The 19802-nt window shown below is 36.9% G+C and overlaps 1 protein-coding gene across 2 annotated transcripts in view; it reads left to right on the top strand.

The window, feature by feature from the left end:
* PTPN21 (protein tyrosine phosphatase non-receptor type 21) overlaps nt 1-19802 on the top strand; it is a 53746-nt gene that overhangs the window by 2780 nt on the left and 31164 nt on the right. For both annotated transcript variants that reach the window (XM_032232735.1, XM_032232727.1), the window contains exons 2-5: nt 6949-7290; nt 15577-15746; nt 18396-18493; nt 19732-19799. In XM_032232735.1, the coding sequence (XP_032088626.1) occupies nt 7111-7290; nt 15577-15746; nt 18396-18493; nt 19732-19799 (516 nt within the window). In that variant the 5' untranslated portion in view covers nt 6949-7110. The remainder of the gene's footprint in view (nt 1-6948; nt 7291-15576; nt 15747-18395; nt 18494-19731; nt 19800-19802) is intronic.

Here is a 19802-nt window from a genome sequence, read left to right as displayed (position 1 = left end):
ATGAGCAGTCCAACTTGTTGTCTGAAGAGTTTTCAACTTCAACTATATTTTCTACTTGAATCTCTTTTTAAATTAAAAAAAAAACTTTCTCTCATGAATACTATAAGGAAAGGTGTGATAGTTGCAAATATGCCCCATGGTTAAAAACACTAAATGTCACTTCCTTAAAATAATCTTGCTTTATAATAGTCATAAATATAGTTGCCCTGGATTGAATGAGTTGTGAATTACAGAAGTAACATAGTAGTACATGTTACTACTTCATGAATAAAATCCAATTTCTATATTATGATTTCAGATTTAGCATAACATTAATAGTTAAGGTTCATATATCACACTAGGTATAATGTAACTTATTTACATCACCAGAACAGTAATATAACTTATGTATGTAATATAATATAATTACAACCCATTAACCTGAACAGTTTAGCCTAGAGGTGCACAATTGGGCCCTCCCAAAAGCTTGGATATGACACACACACAGGGATCTCTTTTATGTTAGGAGTAAAAATGAACATACATTGGATAATAATAACATTTACTTATTTTAATAAAGATTCAATTATAATCAATATTATTAATAAATACTTAATGCAATTATATATACATTTAATTTAATTTTGTCCATCAGTACTTTTGAGAGTATGGCCTCTGACATAGCATCAAAGATCAGGTGAGATCTCTGGCCTACAAAAGTTGGACCTTTGTGTGTACGCACATTATAAAAAGATTATACATAAAAAAACATGTTGCATCTAATGGGATTTAGGTAAGATATCTTCTCAGTAGTGGCCCCTGCCCTTTGCAACACCCTTCTGCCTCAGAATCAGAAAGCCCCGAGCCTTCCAATAAGCCTTAAAGACCTGGCTTGTCCCATAAGTATTAAGTAGTATGTGGTTGAACCTCACAAAAATTGTTTGTTGGATGTGAGGGAGGTGTTGCTTTATGGAAATATTTTTTTGGGTTTTTATGTGCTATGTTGTTTCAGGTGTGTGTGTGTAGTCTTATAGTTTATAATAAACATGTTATGGCTTAGTGATTCTTTTGAGTGCAGTCAATTCCTTATTGAAGACATTATATTTTGCATAGAATTAACTATGAACCACATTGAACAATGTCTTAGTGTGAATATTCTTTATGTTGTAATCTCGAGGAACATGCAGAATTAATGGTGTATTCTTCTGTGTAGTTTCATTATTGAAATATGTGCAACATATTCATCTATTGCCAATATTGCTATGATTTTCATTATAGATTGGTGCTAGTAAAGATTTATAATAAATCTTTCTAATACAAGATTTCCCGAGTGTTTATTTATTACTGAAGTTCTCTATGCAGTTTACAATAACACACACACAAAGAAAACAAATTGAAACATATGCAAATAAAAATAGAAATAAAACCATCATACTAAGGCCATGGAAAGGCAGTTGTCAAAATCTGAAGCAATATAAATATGATTAAAAGGCTTGGAAAAATGAAAATGTATTCAGTTGAAAAGACTACTAATGTGGCACTAATCAAACTTCTTTGGGGAAGGTATTCCATAAATAGGGTGACATCACAAAAATGCTTTCTTTGGTAGAAGCTCATCTCACCTTCCTTGGTGGTGGTATATGAAAAAAGACCTCATTAGAAGATCTTAAGGTTCAGGTAGCTACATATGGGAGAAAGTGCTCCTTCGGATACTCTAGTCTTAAGCCTTTTATGGTTTTAAAGATGAAAAACAGCACTTTGAATTGGGCTCAGAACAAACTGGCAAGCAGCATAGATGGCGAAGTACTGGCATAATAGATGCATATCACCCAATCTCAGTGAGCACGTAAGCTGCTCTACTTTGAACCAAGTTTCTGGAGAATATTCAAAACCAGCCTCTTTTAATGCATTGTAATAATTCAGTTGAGGAATTAAACATGAATAACTGTTGCAAGACCATCTTTTTCCAAGTAAGAGAAGAGCTAGAAAGATGATTAGTGGCCTGGAGGCTAAAACATATGCAGAATGTTTGCAGGAATTAGGTATGTTTGTTTAATGAAAAGAAGGGACTAGCAGTTTTCCAATATCTAAGGGGTTGCCGCAAAGAAGAGAGGGTCAACCTATTTTCCAAAGCACTTGAAGGCAGAAAAAGAAGCAACAGATGAAAACTAATCAAGAAGAGAACAACCTGGAAATAAAAAGAAATTTCCTGACAGAGCAATTAATCAGTGGAACAGCTTGCCTTTGGAAGTTGTGGATGCTCCATCACTGGAGGTTTTTAACTATGGACTATGGACAACCACTTGTCTGACATGGTATAGGGTCTCTTAAGATACAATAAAGCTCCCAAACTTTATTCTACTTATTTTTGCTTACCTAGTTAAGAAACTGGGCTTTCTTGATAGTGACCTTACTAAACTTCAGCTGAATATATTTTTCTTGATCGATTTAAACAATTCATATAGTTGCGCACTTCACAGTGACTCTGAATGGTAAAAACAAAATAAGAACACAACATAAAATGAATACCCAGAATAAACAGTGTGTAAGGACTAAAAACGTTCCATGTCTAGTCCAAAGACTGGAACTCACAAATTCTAAACCCTGCTTAATCTTCCAATCCCAAACCTGGGACAACAGTTAGGTCTCTAGTGCCTTATGAAAGACCAACAGAGTCAAGACCATTCTCAATATCTAATAGTTCAAAGGGCAGGTGCTATGGCACAGAAAACATGATTCCTAGGTCTCATAATATGTCACTGCTGAATAGACGAATTCTGGAGCGTTCCCACTTTGCTAGTTTTGGTGGTATGAGCAGAGATCATTGAAACAAGCAGTCCCACAAATAATATGGTCCCCTCCTCTGTAGGGCTTTATGGATGATCATCAGCTCCTAAAACTGCACACAGAAGCCTTCTGGGAGCCACTGCAGCTCAGAGAACAGAGTAGTACATGAGAATATTTTGAAACTCCCAAAACTGCCTGCCTTATTGCATTTTGGACTAGTTGTACATTCCATATTCTCTTCAAGGACAAGTCAGTGTAGAGTGTAGTGTCCAACCTCCAAACCCAGAAAACAGCGCAATTGTTGCTCAAGAAGAACTTCTTTTTCAGTAGGAGCTGTGGGTCCAGGAAGTCTCAAAAATTGCTCATCCAGATCCCCACAGGACATCAGGAAAAGAACCTCAACAACATTATTTGGCTGATTCAAGGCAGATATGCATAATGGTGATGCCTCACCCAGTGTCTAAAGGTGACTTCACTCAATGGTTTCATGTAGACATTTTTTTTTTAAAGTAGAGGATAAAGCTGTAAGAAACCCCATGAAGCAGAGTCTTAGGTTCAGCCTTTCTGTACCCTTTCCCATCCTCATAACTGGAACGGCCCTAGGGAAATGAGAAAACCATTATAATACTGTACCTCTTTTAGGAAATACAGGCACTTCCTGATCATTCAAACTGATTGCAGATTTCTTGGCCCTAGTGAAAATCTTCTGAAAACCAGAGAATGTTGATAAGTATCATAGTCTCTTTTTCACCATAAGCAGTTTATATTGGAGAAGAAGGCTGAGTAACTGTAAACCTAGGACAGAATATTCAAATCTATTCCACTTTCTATTGAGAGAAAGAATCAATGAAACAATGTAATTGTTTGAAAATTTGAAAGCATGCCTTTTTAGTGGCCTCTGCTGAAGATCCCTGCTTTTTGGAACAATATCCTGATAGAGGTGGCTGCAATAGCTGAATAAGCCAAAATAAATTATAGCAAATTATAGTCATGGTCACCATTTTATTGTTTCAGCAGGTATCTTTTAATGTACATGCTGCCTTTGTGTTTGCTGATGATTTTTGTATACCATCCAGAATCATGTTGAGTTGGGCAGATATATAAAAGGCTTTAAATAAATAAATTAATTGACCACCATGAAATATTTATAGAAATAATAAATGTCCTTAGAAGTTGGGATCGATGGGAGTTTCCATTTAGCCTACTTCATATAATAAACATTTTGGTTTATTTCTTGCTTTTTAAACCAAATGTACATTACATATACAGTGCATAAAATACAGGCAAGAAGGTTCAAGGTTCATTTTATTTATATGCCGCCCTATTCCCAGCGGGACTCAGGGCGGCGCACAAACCCAAAGGAGGGGAAGGGAAATACAAGAACTACAGCAAAAAAAGTACAGGGAATTTAAAACGACCAACAGCCACACGATTTGAGAGAGGAAGGGAACTCATCGACCACAGGCCTGCTGACACAGCCAGGTTTTAACGGCTTTTTGGAAGGCCTGGAAAGAGGTGAGGGTCTGAATCTCTGCGGGGAGCTCATTCCAAAGGGCCGGAGTCGCCACAGAGAAGGCCCTCCCCCGGGTAGTAGCCAGATGACATTGGCTAGTAGACGGAACCCGGAGGAGGCCTAATCTGTGTGATCTATTGGGTCTTTGGGAGGTAATTGGCAGCAGGCGGTCTCTCAAGTACCCAGGTCCAATACCATGAAGGGCTTTGTAAGTGACGACTAGCACCTTGAAGCGTATCCGGAGACCAATCGGTAACCAGTGCAGCTCGCGGAGGATAGGTGTAATGTGGGTGTACCGAGGTACACCCACAATCGCTCGCGCAGCTGCATTCTGGACGAGCTGGAGTCTCCGAATGCTCTTCAAGGGCTGCCCCATGTAGAGCGCATTGCAGTAGTCCAGTCTTGAGGTCATGAGGGCATGAGTGACTGTTGCGAGTGCCTCCCGGTTCAGGTAGGGACGCAATTGGTGCACCAGGCGAACCTGGGCAAATGCCCCCCTGGTCACAGCCGACAAATGATGTTCTAAGGTCAGCTGTGGGTCCAAGAGGACTCCCAAATTGCAAACCCTGTCTGAGGGGCGTAAAATTTCACCCCCCAGCCTGAGTGATGGAATACTAGCCAAATTTTTGGGAGGGAAACACAACAGCCACTCGGTCTTGTCTGGATTGAGCGCAAGCTTGTTAACCCCCATCCAGACCCTGACAGCCTCCAGGCACTGGCACATCACATCAACCGCTTCACTGAGTTGGCACGGGGCGGACAGATACAACTGGGTATCGTCCGCATACTAATGGCATTTTATCCCATGCCGCCGAATGATCTCACCCAACAGCTTCATGTAGATGTTAAACAGGAGGGGGACAGGACCGAACCCTGTGGGACCCCATATTTCAGGGGCCTAGGGGTCGACCTCTGCCCCCCGACCAACACCGACTGCGACCTGTCCGAGAGGTAGGAGGAGAATCACCGAAGGACGGTGCCTCCCACCCCCACCTCTCGTAACTGTCGCAGAAGGATACCATGGTCGATGGTATCGAAGGCTGCTGAGAGGTCAAGAAGCACTAGGACGGAGGCATAACCTCCATCCCTGGCTCTCCAGAGATCTCCTTCCTTCCAAAGCACAGGGCTTTCCAGAATGATTTTGAAAGTTGTCACATGATCACATTATACTGAATGAAATCATTCTTATAATACTTCAGAAGTATGGCCTATATGTTTTTTAAAAAATGTGCAGGTAAGGACAATAGGAACAGGGTACTAATATAGTGAGACCATGCAAAGTTGGGGCATCAGTCCAGATGGGCTTTTTTAAAGTTTTTGAGAGAATGGCTTATTTTCTTGCATTTGTTTTCTTGGTCTGTGAACCTGAATAAGTTTTACACAGTATTAATTTTGTTCTTCAACTGAAAATATACAGGAAATTTTATCACCATTTCTCTAATACTTTGGGATATGAGTTTGGAAGCTTCATGAAGTCGATAACCCACAATACTATATTAAATGCTTTATACTGATGTGTTTTATATTTCTGTTAAACAACCTGTGACCCATTGGATAATCCTTTCATAGATATTTCCTTACCTAAACAGAGAAATCGAATGACTAGGCAAAAGGGAGTGGGAGTGTTAGCAATTATCACTTTCCTGCTGGCTTCTCCATTTTTATCACCTTCCTGCTGGCTTCTCCATTAATGTTACCTGTGAGAAGCTGGCAGGGAGTATAATAAATCAGACCTCTTCCTCATCCTTGAGTGATCCAAAGTACTGTATGCCACTTTGCTGGGGGAACCATGAGAAAAACTACCCCTGCTCCCCAACTGGGTCTGTCCTTAAGGGCCCACCTCAGCCTATCTTGCCAGCAGCATCCAAATCACTTCCTTGTCCTTCCCTCATCATCCATTGCTATTAAAAGAGATTTCAAATTTCAATCTCAGTTCCAAAGCAACCAACCCCAACCAGCTGATTGCATGCAGGGATTAGGTAGGCAGGAAAGAAGGCAGGGATATAGCCCTCCCATCTTACCTTATCCCAAACAATCTATGAGTTTCTGAGAAATGTAGTCTATTGGCATTGTGGTACTGAAGCAGCCACAACTTTTCCAAATTTCATTCCTGTAGGAGTCATAGATCCTGGCATTCTGTAAGTTAATTCATTTGAATTATCTTGCTTCAGTAATTGTTGCCCTACAACTTCTGAATTTTCCCAGTTACAAACAGACTCAAAGTTTTAGTATTATATAAATAAACGTACTGTAATTTCAGATTTGATTATCAAAATTGGTTATAAATTTGGTTATACAATGTTTACATCTCTCAACTAATTATTAGAAAAATTAACATTATGTCCCAGAAAAAATTGTGAGAGACCTGTTAAGAACATGATGTGGGAAGAGTTCAGTTCAAATTTGATCTAAACTGTGAATTTATGAGATGTGGTCTTACCTTTAATCTTTTTTCTCTTATTTGTTTGAAACGAATAACATTTCTTGTAAGGATGTTAGGGAAAGTTTATGGAGGTGTTAATTAAGTAGTTGGGGAATGTTAGATAAAAAGTAATTATACCATAGTGAATAATATGTGGCTGCTGTAAATTGGTCTTATAAGCTATTAAAATGTGAAAATACCTCCGAGTCTTGTTTTAATTAACTCAGTTTCTCCCCCTTCCTTTCAGAATCCTTGTGGATGTTTCCTTTATTCAGAATTTGGAAGAAAACCTGCCACTTTTTAATGGCTGCTGCTGCTGCTGCTGGATGATCATCTCAAACTCTTAATAGAAGAGAAAATATTTGCCTGATGGTTTTCTGTAGCTTTTTGTGAATGAGTGAAGGAAGAAATGCCTCTACCTTTTGGGCTGAAGTTGAAACGAACTCGACGCTATACAGTATCTAGCAAGAGCTGTTTGGTAGCCCGTATCCATCTACTTAACAATGAGTTTGTGGAGTTCACGCTATCGGTGGAAAGCACTGGGCAGGAAAGTCTGGAGGCTGTGGCACAGAGACTTGAACTTCGAGAGGTAGGAAATGTGGCTGTTGGCATCTTCATCTTGGAATATAAAAGGATTAAAAACTAAATTGTAGTAGGTCATGTTCAGTTGTACATTTACTCTATTACTATTATTATTGTCTGCTGCCTACAATATGTAGTTATTCAAGTGTATTGAACAAACAGCAGTCTTGTTACCTGTCACACGATTATTTTTGACTGAAAGTAGCAGGAATTTGAATCTGATATTTTATATAGAAAACAAAGCAGGTATTCAGACAGTGAGGTAGAGTTCCTCCATCATCTTTCTGCACAATGGCTTCCCCAGCATTAATATATGGTTTTGATATTGTTCGCTGTCCAGAGTCAATTGGATTGAGATGGGCAGCAGCTATATAAATTGAATAAATAAATAAAGCATTCACATAAACAAAATTGGATCGTGCAAATTAAAAAATATCTCTACAAGGGTGCCTGCATATAGCGTGTAGCAAAAGCTGTAAAGAATCTTCACTAAGAACGGATTGTGCTATAAATACCTGAGAGATTATACTTAGATTGCCTGCAGTAGTAAGGTTACAGTCTACGAACAGACAATATGAAAAACAAGTAGAGAAATAGAAACAAACATATTCTTATCTCTAGCAACAGACATTTTATTGAATTAATGCCTAGAGACATTACCTGTGTAGTAATTATAATATACTGTATATCTATCAAGATTCTGCTTCATATTTACACTCTGAATGTCTCTGACATGGTTGTTTGTATTGTCCTGAGTTCATTAAAAAGCCTTGTTGTTATTAGTAAATAATTATTAATCTACAATTTGACAAAATGTTGCACTAGTATCCAATTAGTATCCCATTCAGTTTTCCAACCAATAAGTCAGCTATATTTTTTTCAGCATATTCAGCTCCCATTCTGAACAGATTACAGACTGATGTTGATAACACCAAATGCATTCAATACAACAAGTGTGGCTCATTAGCTTTATTTGCCTCTGAACATCTTTTATTTTTATAAGAGTAAATATTAGAGTTATCTCTCTCTTGTTTTCCAGTAAATTATTTTTCATTAGCTAATTAGCTAATTTAGACATATCTGAGTTTGATGTTCATTTCTTGGATAATAAAGTAGAAGCCTGGATGACTTTCAATTCTTAAATTAAGAACAGGACTTTTCATTGTTCCTTCATTCTTAGATTGTCCAGGAAGAAATTATGCTGACTCAAAAATAAAAGATCTCATTTAGTTCTCTTTAAAAGGCTGAGCAGGAGTTCCTTGGTAGGGAACAAGAATTTTGTTACAAACTAATACGTGGAACCGGATCAACTGTATATGGGAAAATAAATACTATTGATCTCCAGACAGGAAGCTTTCCCTGCATAGAAATGTTTTCCATATTGGAAAAAATGAATCTTAGGCAGCCTTGTTCAATACATGGTGAAATTGGAGGGCAATCTGAATCAGTGGTGGATTGCAGGCGGTATGCCCCAGTACGGGCGTACCAGTGCTATTCGGAGCACCGGGTACCATTCCAGTATGGTGCTCTGGAATTCCAGTATGGTGCTCCCACCCACCTGCCCGGGCTCCTTATCTGTCTTTAAACTCTTTGGTGCTTCTGCGCACGTTCACAGCACGTACGGCGCCTGTGCTACGCTCCACCAAGCAGCTGGAGTATCGCAAAGGCTCGCTGGATGGTAAGATGCATACGCGCGCTGCTCACGCATGCACGTTCATATGGAGGACACTGGGCCCACGCCGGTACGGTTGCAATGGATCTGGAACCCACCACTGATCTGAATCTACTGTAGAAGTTATCCATATTTTCCATTGGACAGGTTAATAATTCTTTACGTTCCTATGTTTTTTCCCCAAGCAGCTCAGTTTAGCATTCATGATTGTTAGGTAGCTCTGCTGTATCAGAATAATATAACATTGGACTAAAAGATGGTGCTAGGCCATTGTGAGTTTATTGTTTTAGTGGGGATTTGAATTTGAACCTCACAAATTCTAGTACAATAGTCTTAATTGTTATCCTGTTAAAAATCAGATTATGGTTTTAAAACCAGACTACAAAATTTTAAAGGATTCCCATCCTCCACCTCAGTAAGCATTCTCGCAGAGATTGTTTTGGAAAAAAAGTATGGACAGGCAAGGGAAATAGGCACCATGCAAACATGTAAGCAACATTCCTTAGAATATTGCAAACAGAAAATATGTCTGTCATCTAACTAAGTTCATTTTAACAAGTTTTTGGTTTTAATCACTCTCCTTCACTACATTCGAAAAACATTTTGATCATCTTCCAAGTCTTGGATGTTTCTGAAGAAAACTTTCCAGTTCAGTATCTATACACGAAACTCTTGTGTCTGTAACCTTGAACTAGGTGAAACTATATACCATAAATCAGCAATTCCTGAACTAAACTATTTCAAATGGGCTTACAGAATTGTCCAAAATCTAGAATCCATGATTCCCATAAAATGGTAATTTGGTACATTTTATAAAACATTTTATGACATAAAATTATAATAAAACATTTTATGCTAATACAAAATGTCATTAAATATTTCCTGTGTACAACTCCTGATGATTGACTGTGCTATACAGTTCAGCATGCTTTACTTTCAAGGCAGATACATCTCTGAACATATTCCTGAATTCTTAAAATCTTTTCCAGTGAAAGCAGTGCATTAGAAGCTTTTGCCATTGTTGATGTCACTGTAAGGAAATATCTCTGAAACAATGACCCAACAAGTTATGGGTTGTCTAGTTTTCTACTACGACCCGATATTTTGCCTGTTTGAGGGGATTTGTTCTTAAATTACATTTTATTTCTACTTTATCCTAAGGAGTTTAGGAAAGCTTACCTTTAAAATACAAGATAAATTAGCCTGAAGGAGAAACTTTGCCTTAAGGTCATTCAGTAAATTTCATGACTTAATAACTAGGTTTACACATTCTGTTAAGTCTTGATCTGTTTGAAACAAATACACTACATAGCTTCACACATAATACTGTTTCTTAAACCATCATTGACAACTGCAGCTGGATTAACATATCACTTTATGACAAACGGGAAGACACTATACTGAAGTTTTAGGAGCCCCCTTGGAAGATGTATAGAAAATGGAAGACAGTAGTGGCATGGATAATGTCCTTGGAATGAACATTGAAATACTTGAAGTAAGCAGGGAAAGCTACAAACAGGACAAGTTGTCCAGCGGCTTCTCTTTCTTTCAGGTTGCAGCCTAACTAAGGAAGTCAACATGACATCAATGATGATCACTCCCAAAACCCTACTCTTTAATTCCAGAACGCCAACTGATAAAACGACGATTATCTATGATTTAAACCTTGATGAAAACACTGAACTAAAGACCTGACTGACAGAAGGAGTGAAAGTTCACCCTTCCCATCTTTGTCTACTTGAGCTATTCTTTTATACAAAAGACCAATAATGAAAGATAGAAGGATAGCTGTAGAGGCCTACATCAGTGTTTCTCAACCTCAGCACCTTTGTAGATGTGTAGACTTCCAGAATTGACCAATTGGTGGATTCTGGGAATTTAATCCACATATCTTAAAAGTTGCTGAGGTTGAAAAAAAAACCTGGTCTACAAACATTCTATCTCACTGACAAAATGTTTGACATTCTGCCATTTTTCTGCCATTTCATGCATGCTAATGGGTTTGAATATAGATTTCTGTTAGTGAAAAATCCCAAACATTTTGTGATAGTATTCATGCAAGTTGATCTTGTTTAGCTTATAACTAAAATATTGCATTCTCTGACTGGAAGAGAGTTTCTGCTCTGCTTTGAATAGTTGCACATCCCCACCTTTTTTAAAAACAAAAATATAATATATTATGAAGACAGTCCTCAATTTATGACCTAATGATTGTTTGGAATCACTATGGCCTTGGAATGGGTGTTTTGTGGCCCATAAAGGGCCATCAAGGAAAGAAAAGGAAAACATTTTCTGTGGTAATACTAAGATACATTTATTTACTTAAACATTTGAAATGATTTTATAGCATTTGTCTGCAATTTATAGATTTTGTTACAACCCAGTTTGATGGAGGATTGTTTGTTTTATTTTGATTATAGTACTCATATCTTTGAATCCATTCCAATGAATGACATACTAGAAATGAAATAAGAAATATAAATCATGTTTATCAGTAAAGAGGATGTAATTTAAATCATGATTTATATGGGGATGTCGAGATGGTCTCTTGCCTTGGCACATAAATATATATAATATGAACTTGCAAATCTTAGTATTTCTAGGTACCAGTTAAAATTTCACTTCAAAACAACATTTGAAATATGAAGAGGAGTTTAACTAACACATTCTATTGTATGGTTATATCTCCTATTTCTAGATTTGTATTCTCTGTTTTGAACTTTAATAAAAAGTTCAAGTTAATAAAAAAATAGTTCATAAATTAGTCAAGAAAATTCATTTTTGTCTGTGTGGTTTATTTTATTACAAGTGTTTATTAGGAGATTTAAAAATATTTTCTGGGATCAGATATTTCTAGCAGGCCCAGTACCGTGGATTATTTATATCCCATGCTACATGTTTCTAATTAGTTGGAAAAGTTAATAGCCTTATAAGTAAGCGAGCCACTGAGTCCTGACATTTTTGAACTAATGGTTAAAGTAATTTGCATTACGCAATCATAAATGCTTGCTTCTAGAATGCTAGGACTACAGTACATCACATGATAATTGGTACTGAAAGATAAACAGATTCCTGTGGTCATTTGAACTTAAAAGCTAGTTGTAGGAATTGAGGTTTCCCCCCCTTGCCTTGTCTTTGCTAATCCTCCTTCATCTGAGGCTGCTTGAGTCAATCCTCAGCAGCTGGTGTTTTGCATTACTTTTGTGAAGCAATTTGTTATGTGGTTTCAGCTGTCTAGATGGGGTGAAAATATCTTAACCATACTTGGAAATATTTTATGTTCCCAGTTTCAAGAAACATAACTTAAAATATCAATCTAGTTCTAGTGTCTTAGTTATCAAGGTTCAATAAATCCATTGTAACAGTCTTAATACTATTTTCAAAGAATGAGTAGGTACAATATTGTGCTATATGTAAATATATACTTTAGTGCTTGTTTCCTACAATTATTACCTCTTAACATTTGTCCAGAACCTGGTGTTCCTTTTTTTTATGTTTATGTAAAGTTTGCCTTGTGTGACAATTCAAAGCTACAGTAGTGCTGAAGAAATAACTCTTCAACCAGTCTTCAACCTTCAACCTTTTATGACCATTGCAGGGTCCATCAATCACATCGCCATTCACATGCTTTGCAACCAGCATGCAATTTCACTGAGCAAAAAATGTAAGCTCAGGCATGGTTCACTTAGTGATACTGATGATACTGCATACCATTTAACTGAATTCAAAAGAGATGTAAGTGAAGTCAAATAGAGTGTAGAAAGTTACAGATTAAGTTGGGTTTGCAAACTTTGCAACACCATCATGTCCCAAAATGATGAAGGAATCCAAGTGAGAAGAAATGCACCTGTCCTCAGTAATTTTCAATCTGTATAGCAAATGAAACAATTATAGAATCCTGCCACCTAATAAAACAGGATCAGTGTGGTGTAATAGTTAAGGCATCATGCTAGAAACCAAGAGAGATAGAATTCTAGTCCTGCCTTAGGCATGGAGCCAGCTGGGTAATCTTGGACCAGTCACTCTCTCTCAGCCCTAGGAAGCAGCCAATGGCAAACCACTTCTGAAATATTGCCAAGAAAACTATAAAGACTTTCCAGACAGTTGTCTAGAGACAAAAACTGGCACAAAAAGCAAACACTTTCCATTTGAACTGAAAAAAGTAACTAAATTCAGAACCATACCACTCAATGGAAAGGATCAGCCTGCCAGTCTGTACAACTCCTGAAATTTATGTTGTTCTTTCAAGGTAGCTATTCTCCTCTCTTCTCCCCTCCCTTACCTTGGAACAATATCTGTTCTTTACAGCAACAGCTATGTGAGATCCTGACCCATCCAAGCAGAGTGGGACAAACTGGCAGTGATTTGGTCCCAGCTGTGCATGCTATATAAGGTATTCCATATAATCCCTGCAGCATTGTGCCAGAGCCCTTCTATGGCATCTTCCTAACAGTGATCCAGCCATGAGCACAGTCAGCTTGGGCTTCCATGGCTAGATCTCCATGGATCCACATTGAAGCCGTGTGAGACCACTTTCCTATTCTGTCTGGAGAAATGCCTGTCTATGTTGATTGGGAGTAAATTCTGGTAATGACCTTGTACTCCAAAATATTTTGGCATCCCCCCACTCCTTAAATCTGTTCATGAATGTTGCCAACTAAAAATGTGTGTACAAGAAAGATATAAACATAAGGCAGATATCAACATCATTCCTTTTACCCACTTGACAGAGCAGTGATTAAAGTACAGTTCCTAGTACCTCCAGCTAGCCATTGCCAATTATGAGGAATACTAAAGAATTTGTGAGAGTTACTTCTCGTACTGATAAAGAGTCTGCAGTATTAAAACAGGAAACACATGCTGATTTTCATGGAAGAGGCTGGTTTTCAGCCCATTGCATTGAAACAAACATGAAAAAATGAACAAGCACTTTTCCTGTTTCAACTGCCTTTATGTGAGTATCTCGCTTGAAAGTAATCATTGGAATTTTGGGGTTATATTTTTTAACCTTCCTTCCAATAAACATATTTCTCAGAACTCTGAGATTGTTTCTTGAAGTAACTATTTTGAAGTAACCACGAAAAAAGTTTGACACAGTTATAGTTTCAACATTAAGTGGAGAGCCATAAATCTTAATCCTTTCACGCTCATTACTGAACTACTTATGTCAATAGAAAATTTTGAAGTGGAAGAAGGATTGCACACAGATCTTGATAACAAACTAGCTGTTAGTGTCATGAGGCAAGAGGATTTTTCATATACTTTCTTTGTTGGAGGAGGAACATTCATGTCAATTAGAGCACCTGAAGTTATACAATCATATTATTGGCAATGAGGTGGTGATTTACATGAGCTAATTGTTTACATAGCTGTGGTATGATGTTTTGCCCATTTTAGGTTTGGTTAAATTGTGAATTCATTTCAACAGGACTTAAGTATACTGGTTGGTGAAGTTCTATATGCAAAATATTCATTAACTTTATAGATTAGCAGAATGCTAAGAAGCATGCCTGTTTTTCAAAATATTATATACATTTATTCTTGGTTTTGAAAGACCTAGAACTAAGAAGAACAATTAATGACTTGCCTCAAGAAAATATGGGCGCTCCCAATAGTGGTGGCTTTAAAGAAGAGATTGGACAACAAATTGTCTGAAGTGGTATATGGTTGATTTCTCCTGATTAAGGAGAAGGTTGGACTAGACTGGTCTCTTCTAACTCTGTTATTCTGTTATTTTGACATATTTCCTTAAGATTTATACGATCTGAAGAGAAACCAGAGTATATTTCCTTAAGGAATAAATAACATTGTACTACTAGCTTTTCCATGTTTTTTTTCCTGTGTTCATGTATTTTGCTAGTTCAATCCATTCTTAAGCATTCCCACCACCAGTATTCTTAGACTAAACATCTATGCCATTTGTTGAGCAGATAAGAAAAATTGCAATTAATGGAACATAATTATGTAAAAATATGTCTACAGTTGATTTACTTCCTGGAAATTGAATGAAGAGTAACTTGTTAAAATTAAGAAATCTTACAACAGCATTATTCTTGAATGCTTAAAATATTTCTAGAGTTATGTCAGCTTTCTGTAGGACTGGTATATGTCTTCTGCTAATGTTAGCAGTTTGTTTAGACATGATTAAAATGTTATTGCCTTTTAATATACTTCACACTGCAGGATTCTTAAATGCAATTAGAGCACCTGAAGCAAAACATACAATTGCAGCTATGCATGTGTCCCGGAGAGAGCATATTTTATTTATGTGGAAACTCCTGATGAATTATCTAAGCATCCAAAACTGATACTTTTTCTTTTATAATTCTACATTGCTATAGAGAGAAACGAATATGTACCATGTCTATTTTGTAAAGACAAGGATTTTTTTAAAGGGACTTTTTTGAAATGATAAAGATCTGTATTTGAGCTGATTTGTTTTACATGATGATTATGCTGCATATGTAAATATGAATTAAAGCTATACTTTATTCTATGCTGATTTCTTACACTTGTTTATTGTATATGAAAGATTAAAATGGCAATTTCTACTATTTGTGATATACCTTCTTTCATTTTTTTAAACATGTAACACAGTTCCTTTTCATATTTTCCTTTTAGATTACCTATTTTAGCCTTTGGTATTTCAACAAGCAGAACCAGCGCAGGTGGATAGACTTGGATAAGCCTCTCAAAAAGCAACTGGATAAATATGCATTGGAGCCAACTGTATTCTTTGGTGTGGTGTTTTATGTGCCTTCTGTCTCTCAACTTCAGCAAGAAATTACCAGGTGAATCTTGTAAGCTTGCATAGAATAATTCTAAATATAAAGTAATTAAATTTTACATGACCCTATTGAATTTGATACCAATTGTTTCCATATATCTTTACTATGGATTAGTCCTCCTGGATCTGAGCAAAAATCTTTCTGATTAATATATTATTTATTTCGTGGAGAATGGATTTTAGCTCAGATAAGCACGAGTAGATTTCCTTTGGAAGGTAATAAAAGCTGTTACCCTACTAAGCTGCTGAGTGAAGTCTCAGATTTGATGTTGAAGTTCTTAGTTACTTTTTGTCCTAGAAAATAGGAGAAAATACACTGAGATGGCACCGTTTGGGATGCACTGGTTTACACCGCATGGGACAAAGTAAGAATCCAGAGTCAGATTTACTTAGAAGTGTCAAATATTGAATGTAAACAAGCATTTGAATTTTTTTTTGTTAAGTTTTGCATTACTGAACAGTAACAATTTCATGGATGCTCCTTTCATAAAAGGAGAAAGGGGGTTCATCTGAGTTAACAAAGAGTACTACGATTTGAAGTCTCTGTTTCACAAGCATAGTCATCCATCATGTGATTTGATGTGCACACAGTTCACGCTAAAAAATCTTGGAAGTCTGATTGAATTGAAGCAATTTACCATGAAGAAGTGGGCTGCTATTCCTACTGATCAATGTGAGAGATGATCATTGTTTGTAGGAAATTATCTATATGCTACTAAAACATTTATGTCCGTTTGTAACATTCAATTGGGTGAAACACTGTGGCATCAGGCAGCAATGTTTGAATGAAGGTGTTTCAAATGGGCTAAATTACAGAATGTTTAATGTTTAAATCTGGGACCCATTATTCCTGTGGACTTGAAATTTGGAAAAGTTGTAGCCTTTTTAGCACTGCCATGCCATAGTGTTATTTCCAGTGCTCCCTGCTAGCTTTTCAAAAGAAAGGCTTATGGGGAAGCTGCCAGGTAGTCTGAAGTCCCAGGCCAGCAGATAAGTAAGTGGCTACTGCCAGGTGGGGAAGGGACAGAGGTGGCATTCAGCAGGTTCTAACCAGTTCTGGAGAACCAGTAGCAGAATTTTTGAGTAAATACTATCTCTGACTGACCCCGCCACCATCTTTTATCTGCCTCCTGAGTCCCAGCTGATTGAGAGGAAATGGGGATTTTGCAGTAACCTTTACCTGGAGTGGGGAAGGAATGGAGATCCTTCCCCTGCCAAGCTCACAAAGCTATGCCACACCCACAAAGCCCTGTCATGCCCACAAAGCCATGCCACACCCACAAAGTCATGCCCACAGAACCGATAGTAAAAAAATTTGAATCCCACCACTGGGAAAGGAATGAATGGCTGCACGGAGGTGGCACTATATGGGTCAGAGAGGGTGTGTGAAAAGTGCCATTCAACTTGGGAAGTATATTCTGTGTAAGAGGTGCCATATTGGTTGGGGAGATATGCAAGAGACATCATAGTGTACGGAGGTTGGGTGAGGTTTGTAAAAGGTGCCCTGTTGCTTAAGGAGGTTGCACAGTAGTGCGGTGCGAGTTAGAGAAGTGTGTGGGTGTGAATGAGGGCATGAGGTTAGGAATGCATTAATAAATTAGTAAATAAATATCTCTGAAGGATTACGCAACAGGCCATGAATTGTCTAGTTGCTAGTAAATATGATACAAGTAACCAAATCTATAGGAGTTATTATTTTTTCTAACTAACATACTGTATGTTGAAGAGACTTCAGCACCAAATCTGGGATATCCTTCATCAGTTTATATTATTTAACAATTTTATAGAATAGTAGGCCATGTGTAACAAAGACTATTTTCTCTACTTTGTTCAAGCCCAGACATGAACTCTGAATTTGTTGGAAGAATTTAATAGTATACTAATGGTTTTAAGTGACGCTTCTTCTCCAAGAGATAAATTTTAATAAAGGATGGAATTAGATAAGGCTTAAAAATTGAAGTACAAAGAAAGAAATGGTAATGTAGGCTAATTTGTAACTTAGAAGTGTAATGACATCAGAAAAAAAGGGAATATGTGGACAAATGAGGATCTCCGAATAGAGAAAGAAATTGCTGAACTGAGATCCTTGTATGTGAATTAAGGATTTAATATCAGATGGGGATCATTACCTTAATATTTCCACTTGTTTATTTATTATTTAGATACAAGGGAAGTTGACTTCTGCAAAGTCACGCTGCTGATTCCAAAATTACTAACTTGGACAGTAGTTCTCTGGAATCTCATATGCTGATTTTTCTTATTATCTGCTGCTTGATTTTTTTAAATGGAAAAACTATGGATTGAATCTGGAATTTCTCCACATACTCCTCTACTAAATTACAATGCCTGGCCTACCATATATAATATCATATGCATATATCAGCTTATGTAATATTATTTATTTTATTTATATAACTCTGTTTTTTCCTATACATTGAAAGTGTTATATGTGCTTCTTGTTCCATAGAATTATATCAGCAAAACAGATAATGTCAGTCCCCAATTTGCTTACAATCTAAATTATTTATAGTGCTAGAGAATTAAAGGCATCTTTGTATAGGCATATAGGTATGTACATATACATCACATACTGTTTTTGACTATATGCATTTTCATGAATCGGAGGCATGTGAAAAAACATTTTCCCCCATAGATACCAGTATTACCTACAACTAAAGAAAGACATCTTGGATGGAAACATACCTTGCACGTTTGAACAAGCAATTCATCTTGCTGGCTTAGCTGTTCAAGGTAATTTTCACACTTGCAATCATGTTTAGCTTATTTAGGAGGAAGGAATTTGTATCACTGCTTGAATAACATGTTTTCCCCCTTGCTGTTCTACTTACCTTTAGCTTCTTAGTGCCTGCGAAGCGTGCATTTGTCACACGCATGCTTGCTCAAAGCAAACTGATAACAGACTTCAGAACATTTCACCCCTGACTTGTGGGCATTCTTTATTGTTCTTTTATTGTTATTATTGAGTGAAATATACATGTTTATGTAACTATGTTTTTTTCTGTATGTTTTTTTGTTGTTGTTATATAGTTTTGTAGGATGCTTATATTTACTTGACTGAAGCAGCAAAAATACTTGTATGAGTGAATAAATAAATAAGACATTTCCCACCTGGTCTGCAAAAATCTTGATGACCACTAGGTGTCAGATTATAGAATCCTTTTTGTATCTCTTTGCTACCATCTAGTGGTTATCTCTGCTGTGAGTCAGTGGGCTTTAGTTTGAGAACTGTGTGTTCTCAAGCCGCTCAGTCACCTAGTACCTCACATAATTTTAATCGTCGTCGTCGTTGTCGTCGTAGCAGCAGCAGCAGCAGCAGCAGCAATAATAATGATGATGATGATGATGATGATGATGGTGATGATGATGATGATGATAATGATGATGTTGCAAATATACCCTAATTCTGATCTTTGAAATGTTGGATGTATGAAGATTTCTATTAACCAGTAATATTTTTGCATGGATATTTTATATTATAGAAGAGATTGGCAAAAAAAGATGAATTATTGGCATGAGATTGGGGAGCCATGAATATTCATTTTACTTTCTGTTATACTTTACATGCTGAGAGCAATATTGTGCTATATAGAATGATAATTTTGTCAATGCGATAGAAGAAATGCATCACCATAATTTGTGTCAAACATTCTGCCTTTTGTATTTACCCCAGCTAACTCTTAAATCATAGTGATTCAGTAAATAATTACTTAATTGCATTTGTATATCATGAAATAATTTAGCTTTCTAACTTCTGTTTCTAGGTAAGAAAACAGGAAGTTGTAATATATCCATTTGTGTTGTTTATATGACTTCTGGGAGCTTGGATAGGAATTTTCTCTATGCATGCAATAATTATTTGTGGCCTATTGCTCATCTGCCAAATAATGCTTTGTTATTAACAGAATTACTTTCCAACAGAATTGTATGTTAAGTATTTCATTTCTGCCTGTTTTGTTTTAATTCCTCAGCTGATTTTGGGGATTATGACCAATATGAATCCCAAGAATTTCTACAGAGATTTGCCTTGTTTCCTGTGGTA

The sequence above is a fragment of the Thamnophis elegans genome, chromosome 1, assembly GCF_009769535.1.
Source record: "Thamnophis elegans isolate rThaEle1 chromosome 1, rThaEle1.pri, whole genome shotgun sequence".
Classification (NCBI taxonomy): domain Eukaryota; kingdom Metazoa; phylum Chordata; class Lepidosauria; order Squamata; family Colubridae; genus Thamnophis; species Thamnophis elegans.
This window is presented reverse-complemented; position numbering and strand designations above follow the sequence as displayed.